General features: G+C 35.4%; 1 protein-coding gene across 1 annotated transcript; it reads left to right on the plus strand.

Annotated features, from left to right (window-relative positions):
- The first annotated feature begins 5419 nt into the window (after positions 1-5419).
- LOC133704889 (transcription factor MYB1-like) lies at positions 5420-9578 on the plus strand. The gene is made up of 2 exons (XM_062129934.1): positions 5420-5855; positions 8367-9578. The coding sequence occupies exons 1-2, from the start codon at positions 5528-5530 to the stop codon at positions 9275-9277; spliced, it is 1239 nt and encodes a 412-aa protein (XP_061985918.1). The 5' UTR covers positions 5420-5527; the 3' UTR covers positions 9278-9578.
- The last annotated feature ends 1290 nt before the right edge of the window (positions 9579-10868 follow it).

The raw sequence follows: 10868 nt of genomic DNA on the forward strand, positions 1-10868 counted from the left end.
TTCTTCTCATTGTTATCTTTTCCATTTTTAGTATTTTGGTTTTTTGCTCTTGTATCATTTTGAAATTATCATTTCGATTGGTGGTCCTACGTACGTTGTCTAAGCCTCTGCAATTATTTCTTCGTTGGATCGATGTTTAAGGCTTTGGACCACAACTGCTGGCATCATTCGATCTTCTATTCAATTGACTCGAGAGTTGAGGACAAGATTAAATAATCATGGAGGTAGATAACTCTCTGTATACAAGTGATATACAGTCATATGCTTTCCTGTCATATTTCGTTCCCATGCTAGCTAGTCCTAAGAGTACTAAACTTTATAACCTGCAATGACCATTGACCAGACCCTTATCTTCCTGGTGTTTTGAACCGAAAGTAATGGTTTCAACTTGCAAGTTTATATGGGTGCAACTTGCAAGCAATAAATAGAGCAGCCTGGCGACTGGTTAGCTTTCAGGGACCAGATCCACACTGGTAAAGATAGCAACATTGCAGTAATTCATGCAGTAGGTAGGGAGAGAAATTCTCTGCGGCCTCAAATACTAAACCGACAAAATCTGAAAGACTTACTCCGGTACGTTTATACATGATGACATCAAAAAAAGGTTAGACGTGGCCTTGAGGTTCTGCATGAAAATGACATAAAAATTGGTCGCCATATGAAATTAGATTTTCTTAATGGTAACAACACTTATTGACTGTAGAATAAGATCCTCTGGGGTTTTTTAACTTGAGGAGAGAGCCCCTAAAAACTAAAAATATCAATATTGTAATGATCAGGGATCCAATGATACAGATGATCATTAATTAGTATCTATCTATCGAGCACTAGAGTTTTTAATAACACATGGATTCAATCAGGACGATCTCACCAAAGGAGAAGAACAATTCATTAAGTGCCGAGGACACACTATTACCCTGCCACTCTATGCCCTACTCCTAATTTGTTTGGAGCGGCTTCTATAGGTTCCAGTCAGGTGTGCATTGGGAGTGGGACATTGACTGTCTCGGCTTCTTGAGAGTTCATATACAAAAATTCCCTTTGATTGACAACAAGACTAGAATCTTTTAAGATGACTTGAGTTATCGAAAAATTATTTCATATATTGACGTACGATATTAGCAATTTGTTTGGTACACAAGCTGTCTTTGGCATTTTTTCCGTTGGAGTGTTGGAGAAATTGGCTAGTACATGTTGGGTCTGCAAGTGCAACTGGCTTCAACAAATTATGGAAGAACACTGGTTTTATTAATTTTTCTAATAAAAATTGATCGCGTTAATTAATAAAATGAAGCAGATTATGGACATTTTTGCTTGATTTGAACCAAAAAATATTCTAAACTATTGGATTATGAAATGAGCAGTACCTTGCTCTCTCCATTTCTATCCAGTATGCAAATATTCTACCTCTCATATTTACCGCACATTGATAGCAACGCCAAGTTTATAGCTAACATTATATATATATATATGTATGTAGAACCCACATGGATTAGCACAGGTAGTAAGACTTGATGAGGATATTTAGTTTTGTGAATTTCAAGCTTGTCATTAGCTTTCAAAATACTCGTGCTCTCAGATTAGTACATACTAACTGTTCAAATCTGAGTCATCTCAAAGAGATTGGAAACACAAATATTAGCCCCCACTCTGCCGTCGCACAAGCACCGGCGGGACGTTCCCATCCATCCATAAAGGCGATATTGGCCCTTTGATTACCCTCGTTTTGGGTGTACTTGTGGTCCTGTTGGGTTTGCACTTTTCGCAGAGAGAACTTGGTCCATGCACTTTGGTTGGTTGGAAAGCATGCACATCGATCTCCAGCTTTCGGTAGTAGAACATATGCTTGGTTTATCCAAAGCAAAGTTCTCAGACTTTTGATCTTACTGCTTCATCTTTAACAATACATATGCTCTTCCATGTCACACGAGGCCCTGGCAAAGATCAATAAAGAATTTTAGAGTGAAAAGAAAATATGAATCTAGTCAAATATAGTTTTTACACGCATAATATGTTAATTACCATGGCATGACAACGTTTGCTTGATTAACTTCTAATATAACACATGCTTATCAATTTTTATTAACTAATTAACATGTTGAAAGTACTACCTTGGAACTTGCAACTCACGGGTGTCATTTGTAGACCAAAAGTTTAAACGCCTGGGTGGTATCAATCCAGCTGCAATGACCTTTCCCAGAATGAAGATGATGCAAGTCTAGCATGCATTTTTGGTAACTAGTGAAGTTAATTACTTATTGTTATTCTCTTCTTCAGCAAAATTTCTGTTGTAACCTGACTCGCCTGCTTTATCAATATCCAGCAGCTGAAGAAATCATCTATATATCCACGCGATCACACCTCGATCAATCCGTGAAAAACCATGATTGTCTTCATCTTTTTTCCTTAATGTTTTCGCTTCGGATTTAAAAAGATAAAAGGAAAGAAGAGGACCTCTTAATTGTATTTGCCTTTTAAGGCTAGTTAATCTCAATCACTTTCCTTGTCTATTAATATTATACCAGCTTGAATTGTTCTCGAATGTGTTGCTTCACTCATGGCTGACCTCCTCGATTCCATTCATAAGTTGTGGCACCTAAATAAAACTAGTCTCTCTTAAGTTTCTATTTTCTATTCTATTGATAAATGATCAAACATTCTCACTGCAAATGGGAACAGCTTGCAGGCTAATTTCCTTCCGATGAAATCATATAATCTTCAGTTTTGCAGTTCAAAAACTTTATAATTGACATCCTTGCAGGGTTAGTCTTAGTCATACACTGAGGATCTACTAATTTCGTCGTGATATGTATATCTGGTGAAAGTGGGTTTTCACTGCCACAGTGTAAGTTCAAGACAAAGTAGATGCTATAGCTAGCTAATGTCGCTACCACAGAAACCTTTCATGCATAGTAATCAGCATGATCTCTTTGGTTAGTGGCGTGTATTATTTATCAAAGTTTCTTATTTAAGCAGTTGATTAAGAGGAATAAATATCTGAGCATCCTCCATTAACAATGAAAAATGGGATGACAATCTAATGGAAAGATCAGTTATAACACCTCGTAAGAAGTTCTTTCACGTGTCCATTTTGTGTTCTTTCCCTACAAGATGAAAGAGACTTCTACCACAGCCTGATGCCTGAGCATTAAAGCAAACCAAGATTAAGATGTTAATTAACTTTAGACAAAAATGAAAAGGAACTAAAGGCAATCACCTGTAACGATGTACTACCATTATTTTTTTTACATGAATAGGAACTATGATTATTATAGAGTATTAATTAGACAAAAAAAAATACAATAAATTAAAGGTTTTTTTTTTTTTTTTGCTTGAAAGTAGTTTTCTCTTGAAAATGATTTTATGTAAAATAAATTATTTTTTGATATTTGATATTGCTATGAAAAATAAGTTAGAATTTTTTTTTTAGTATTTGACTATATTATAGAAAACGAGATGGAAAATAACTTATTAAAGTTTTATTTTTTTAATTTTATTAAAAGAATGAGGATGAAATCTTGTATATAAAAAAGCTAGAGAATAAAATTGAAAAAAATATATAATTTCATAAATTATTTCAAATAAAATAAATAATAATAAAAATCAAATTTGACAAATAAAAAAGTTGAGAGATGATGAAATTAAAAAAATATAATTTCACAAATTATTTCAAATAAAAATAAATAGCAATCAAAAGAACAATGACCAAATATGAAAGATATATAGAAATTCTCAATTAAAAAATGATAAGAGAAAATTAAATAACAATGAGGATCATAGATGATATAAAAATCAAATTAAATCAAATTCTAAGAGATGAAATTGAAAAAAAATATTCAAGACAAGATATATAGCAATCAAAAGATTAGGAGCTAAATTTGATATAATTAACAAATAACAAAATATTTCTGAATTTTTTATAACTTCTGAAAAGTGTTTTTAACCCAAAATTAAAAAAAAAATTTCTAAAAACTAAGTAAAATTTTTCTTTGACTAAAAAATATTTTATGTTGATTAATTTTTTTAATAATAAATAAACAGAAAATTTTAAAAAACCATTTTTCATTGGAAAAAAAGCGCATAAGATTCAAAGCCACCAAGACAGTGACAGACCACATTACCCTCTTACAAAAATAAATAAATAAATAAATAAAATAGCAGCTGGATCATAACAATCGCAAAGTATAGAGCTGGCATTACTACTGTATATTAGAGGATGTTGATCTTCACAGGAGTAGATTATTTCCTTGTTTAAAGGTGAAGGATTTGTAGTTCAGAAGCTCTTATCAATGGATGAAACCGTAGCATTAATGGGAATATGGTAGGGCTCTTTTAACGCAGATGAATCCCATCTGTTTCAAGAAAGCTTTAACCAGGCAAGACTTTATATATGGATGGACAAATAAGCGAATAATTGACAGTAAAGACATGCTTGCTGCCTTCATTTTCAAGCTTACCAGGCCAACTTCATTCCACTACTCGATGTTCTGGTATATCTAGTGAAAGATTATACACAATTGTCCTAGGTTTTCAAGTCATCAAGATGAAGGCCTAGAACTATTGACCTTTGATTGAATTAGAAATCAATTTGATATTAATATGTTCGAGTGATTGTTTGATTATCGATTAGAAAAGGAAAAAAAATCCCACAATTGCGAGCCTAATTGTATTTCTGAGGAGCCTAATTGTAGAATATTTAGATTAAAAAAAAGGGGTTATGCAGGTACAATTAATTGAAAAAAGTTGATAAAATTATGGGACTGCAGCATAACCTTGGAGACATTTTTCTGAGCTGTGGGAGAGCCATGCCCCTCCTCTGCTCAATCTCTGCGTACGGATCCCATGGGCCATGAGCAATTAAAGACAATTAAGGAAGAAATGTTACGGGCCCATCAATTTGATAGTAGGTCCAAATTCCAAGGCCCAATCCAAATAATATAAGGAAACCTTGGGCCATCCCCCAAGACCATCTGAGCACCTTCCTCATAAAGCTAAAAACAAGGGCAAGATCGTCACAAAACTCCCGCTCCCCATTTTTTCAAGAACTTTATAAAAATTGTAAAGGCGGGTCCTTTGGCCTACTGAATAACAGAATCTGGTGTCACCCAAATCGCCATAACCATTCACTTATTTACACTAAAACCCATGAAAACAACCAGTAAATCAATAAGACATGAAAGGCAAAAAGGTAATTAGATTCATCACTCCCGGGTCCACTTCCACCCTATTGCTCCACTCACCCAATCCAAGTCGAAGGAAGTCAAAACAACTACTTAACAGAAAACTCCAAACGGCGCCACTTCATCTGGTCTAAAAGGTAACAACGTCACCGTTTTAATGGGACATGCTGGTAATTTAAAGGAAACCGCTGTCTAAAACAGGAAAAAAAGAATCCGGAACATCAGCCCCAATGTTACTGTTCGCATTTTGCAGTTAGGCAGGTCGGTATTTCACACAAAAAGAAGAAGAAGATTGTTTTTTTATTGAGAGAGAAACACAAGAAAACAGAAACAGAAACCTCAAAAAAATGCAAAATCAAACTGAAAACAACAATGACGCAATGAGAATAACAGAAGGGGACGGAGAGAAACAGACGAATTCGCCGACTGGCGGAGATGGTGGAGCTGAGTCAGGTGAGCTTGGTGGCGGAATCGGTGGAAACGGTAGGACTAATGGTAAAGTGAAAGGACCGTGGTCACCAGAGGAAGATGCGGTACTGAGTCAACTAGTGAGTAAGTTTGGAGCGAGGAATTGGAGTTTGATAGCACGAGGAATACCAGGGAGGTCTGGGAAATCTTGTAGGCTTAGATGGTGTAATCAGCTTGATCCTTGCCTCACGCGCAAACCTTTCACTGGTATAATTCCATAATCAAGTCACTCCATTTACTATTTCTTTCATCTCTTTGTGTTTGTTTCTGGGTTTTTTTTTTTTTTTTTGGGGGGGGGGGGGGGCGCGAATGGTGATTTGTTGTTGTTTTTTTTTTAATGAGGACAGTAGATTTTGTTCAAGGTTGGAAATTCGAACCGAACTCCAACTTGTTATAGGGGTTTTGTTTTCATTTAAATTTGATTTTTTTTTGTGTGTGCGTGGATTGATATATATTCTTTATAGAGGTTTCGACATTATGATTGATTTGTGAATTTTAAGCTTGTTTCAATAGTAGCTGTAGTGTGAAAGAGTGGATTTGAAAATCCCCGATGTTGAGCATTGATCTTTTGGTTATTGTTGGATAGTTAATTGACTTTCTTATATCTTTGAACATTGGGATCGAGTTGTATACATTCAAGTCTTATGTTTGGTTTTAGAAAGTGGTGGTCTTGGAGAGCAAAGTTTTATTTGTGGTTGAGGTTTACTAGTTTAAAGGATTGTCAACTTGGCCATCGAGTTTATGACATCTAGGTAGATGCAATGGCGGGTGCAAATGGGTCCCAGAACACTCAAAATCCGTTGTGAACTCTGCTAATCACAGTTTACATGGCGTAGGTGAATAAGGCCATCCCGTTGTATATATCATTTTGTTTGTCTGTGTTGTTCGATTAGATACACTATAAAAGTATAACTGTGCACAAGTGATGGCATGGGTAAATTGTGAATTTGTCATGCATACTACTTGTAAATTGTGATGGCATGGGTATGGTATTGCTTTACAACTGATTTTAAAGATGGTTTTGTTTTGTTTTGTTTTGTTTTTCTTTTAAATCCAGGTTGCTTTCCTGCAAGTTCTGATGATTTGTTTTCTTTTTCTGTGGCTTCTTCTCAGCTGTTGTATTCATAACATGAAAAGTATGCCTTGTTTCAGTGTGTAAATTATTTGAACTCAATGGCTCATTCATTTAAAGGCTCAATGGTAGAAGCAAAGGAATTATTTTAAGTCACTCAAAGTGTCTGAGATTTGATTATGAGACATGTTAAATAACAATATTCATTTAAGCTCCAGTTTAGGTAGTTCCCATTTCTTGGAGATACCATTTTCTTGATGTTGGTGTTTTGCGCAACTTGCATATGTTAGGTTCATAAGGAAATAAGGCAACATAATGTAACATGATATCCTGGTGCATACAATTAGTTGTCTATGATATTTTCTTGTCATTTTCAAAGTTTTTCTGCTGTTGATATGGTGCTTAATTTTTCCCTTATTAAGGAAGTTCAGGTATAAACAATTTATGGCTAGGTAAGATCACCTAGTTAGGTTTTGAAGGGATTGCCCTTTTGGTTTTAAATCTGGAACTTAGCTGGAATAGGATAGGATAGCAACCAAACAGGAAGTAGCCTGGAATTCGTATCTTAAGGAAGTAATCCTGGTAATTAATTGGAGTCTTCTGGAAGATTTCTGGATCATTCTGAAGAACCATTTACCTAAGCACATTTCTTATTAGTATTTGCTGTTTAGCAACGTTTTATCTGAATCATTTCCACAGGATAATTCTATGCAGAAGCACTCTCACATGCTTCTTGTGTGCAATAGTTGATCACTTGGTGAAGTGTAGTGTGATAATGTCACAGGTTCACAGCATGGGTGAAACACTTGAACTCGAAAGGGATAGAATGGATTTGCTAATCTACTGTAACACAAATAAGCTTTAGCTAACCTTTACGATACTAGGAAGATTTCTTTAGCTTAGCTGTTCTTGCATTCTGCTTTATTCATGTGTACTGGGATGATTATGCAAATTCCCAAGTCTCGTTCACAATTACACTCTATCCAAACTAGAAGTGATTAGTTTTTGGTTATATTTGAAAATGAGGGTAATTTGTTTTTATGTCCTAAAATTTTGTGGTGGTTGCACGCTAATCTTCGTGTTCTTAAACTAAGTGCAGTGATGGTACATATTCCATCCTTTGAAACTTTTGCCCCTCTGTATGCCATTATTCCCCACTAAAGCATGCTCCTCAAGGACTCTATTGTGTAGATTGTAGAAACTCCACTTGAGTTTGACCATGTTAAAACCTCAGACTTGAAAAAAAATTACCTTGAAATTATTGAATTTTAACATTTAGGTCTATCCAATTTTTCTTTCTTTCAAAATTTTATTGATGTTAGGGACTATCACTTGTCACAAGGGTGAAAACGTATAGGCTTGCAATCAGAAAGCTGCAGGTGTAAGTGAATTGTAGGAATGTTCAAATGCTCTCCCTTGGGACTATGTCAGTGGAATGATAACTGTGTGATGACAATTTTGAGCACTCTTGATGTTCTTTGTTCATGTTTTTATGTTCAATCTCCGTAATAACTCACTACAGAGCTTCCATATTTTCAAAGTAACTTGTTCATGTGAAGTTGTTTGAATTTCCTTCTCTTTTTTTTGGTTCGTGTCATTTGTAAATATTAACTTTCATGTGCTGCATATGTTGGCTATTGGTACAGAGGAAGAAGATCGCATTATAATTGCAGCTCATGCAAAGCATGGAAACAAATGGGCAGCAATCGCGAGGCTCTTGCCAGGTAGAACTGACAATTCAATCAAGAACCATTGGAATTCTACTCTAAGGCGCCGATGGGCAGATCTGATAAGGTTGAAACCAGGAACCAGTGATGTGATGGAAGATGGTAGCATTGAAATAACAAGGGCATCATCAGAAGAAACCCTTTCAGTTTGTGACATCAGTTCATCACAGCCCCCAGAAGTGAGAGATGTCACAATCGATGACCAACCCAGCCAGCATGAAGACAAAGCTCAAACAGACACCATTCCTCAAACAAATGAGGTCACTGTTGCAACAGAACCACATGGAAATCCCACCCTTCCTCGTCCTGAGGCACGTGTTAGTGCATTTAAAGTTTATAATCCCCCCAGTGGTCTGAAAATGAGTTCTGGGCTTACAAGAACAGTTCCAACTCATGGCCCTTCGGTTCAAACGCCCAAACCAGACTTGGGGTCTTGCAAATTCCTTGAAGATGTTCATTGTGAGCCCATAATTCCTTCACGATGTGGGTATGGTTGCTGTGCGACCCCGAGCGGGGGTCATCCTCCAAGCTCTTTGCTGGGGCCTGAGTTTGTTGAATATGAGGAGCCCCCTCCTTTCTCAAGTCAAGAATTGATCTCAATTGCTACAGATTTGAACAATATTGCATGGATGAAGAGTGGCCTGGAGAATAGCAGCACTGGGATACCTAGCAATGCTGCAAGCTACAGAATGTCTCAAGGGACACCTGTTGACTCCCAAATGGGAATGTCTGAACAGAATTTAAGAAACGGCCATATGCATTTTGAGGAGGGGCGAAGCAGATTAATGGGCACAATGGCAGGTACTATATCACCCCAGATGCCTGCTTGACCTTTGGCAATGCTTGCCGAATTGGAGAGCTTGAACCAAACTTGCTACTGATTTCCTCTCGTGATACTGCTTCATCATAGGATAGTATAGGTGAAATTTATTCAGTTGTCATCAATTATTTGCCTTTTTTAGAAGTGAAGAAATGATTTCATGTGGAGGCTCTTCATTCCTGGCGAAGAGATGATGTCATTTTGCTTATACAGCCACAAATATATTTCTTAAAGATATATTGAGTCTTGACTCAGTTGAAAAATGAAACTTGATTGTATCCGTTATTACAGTGCTCAAGTTTCCCAGTCAAGATGCTTTCTTATGGCTGGTCTCTAGGCCCATGGCCATTAGAGTTACAGGCCATAAAGCTTTGCACTCGGCTTTGCACTCTTCCTCGTCCAATGGCACGCGTTGGTGCATTTAAACTACGGTTACTTGTGCAAGCAGGACTTTATTCTTGAGGCAAAGACTGACGGATCAACCTTAGCTTTGGCTGCGTAACTTGTGTCGCAGGAATGGTAATTCCAGAGGCTGCTTTTCAATAAGCAATGGTGCATGGTCCTAAATTCAGTCATAGATTTCATCAGCATATGGTGTTAAACCCACGACTTCATTAATCACAGATTCCTAGTTCCAGATTTCTCGAAAACTAGTGCTGGGCTAGGCTTCAAATCAGTATAGAGTAACGTTAGTTTCCTGGTGTATGCTCTGCGCGCGTTGGATAAAAAAAAAAGAAGCTGAAAAAAAAAATTTAATGACAGGAAATTTTTTGATATTATTATTAAATTAAATCTTGTATATTAATTTTTTAAACTCTTGACTTAACTTGTTATTTAACTCAGATTTTAAATTAAATCATATAAGAATTGTTTCGATCTAATTAAATTGACTTGACAAGTTTAAATAATAATTAGGATAACTAGTAAAAAACATGATTTGGCTTTAAAAAAATTAAGATGATATTTTTTATATATTGATATCACAACATCTTATATCAATTCAAGCTTCACGGTCAACTTATTAAACCTGTGACTCGTGTCATGGACTTTATTGGGTTTAAAAACTTTGTTTTTAAAACTATTTTTACTTAATGATACCATAATAAAAATAATCACTTGTAAAATTAAGTATTAACCAAATATTGAAATATTTGTTCGAGACTACGATAACCTCATAAAAAGTAAACTGAAATAAATTATGAATATCAATTTAAAATCAATCAAATATTAAATAATTAAATTGGTAAAAAAAAAAGAATTCAATTGAAAGATGGAATTTTTTTAAAAAAAATTATTTGATATTTTTATTAAACCCGACCCAACATGACAAACTTGACACCTTTCTACCTGATTTCTTACCCAACTCGGGTTTAAAATTAACTCGTATGAGAGTTGATTCTAGGTGCTCAATTGACTTGGAGGGTACAAAGGTAACTCGGAAAATCAATAAAAGCGTGATTTGATTTTTTTAGAAAATCAAAATAATATTTTTTAAAATATTGAGACTATAATATAGTAGATTAACCTGAGTTTCGCGATTTAACTTGCAAAACCTGCTACCCAAATTAGGAATTTCATTAGGTTTATTTTTTAAAAAAATA

The sequence above is a fragment of the Populus nigra genome, chromosome 10 (assembly GCF_951802175.1).
Source record: "Populus nigra chromosome 10, ddPopNigr1.1, whole genome shotgun sequence".
NCBI lineage: Eukaryota > Viridiplantae > Streptophyta > Magnoliopsida > Malpighiales > Salicaceae > Populus > Populus nigra.

Excerpts from the sequence above, each read along its gene's own strand:
- LOC133704889 (XM_062129934.1), top strand. The coding sequence starts at position 5,528 with ATGCAAAATCAAACTGAAAACAACAATGACGCAATGAGAATAACAGAA. Across the intron at positions 5,856-8,366 it reads CACGCGCAAACCTTTCACTG|AGGAAGAAGATCGCATTATA; the intron begins GTATAATTCCAT and ends CTATTGGTACAG.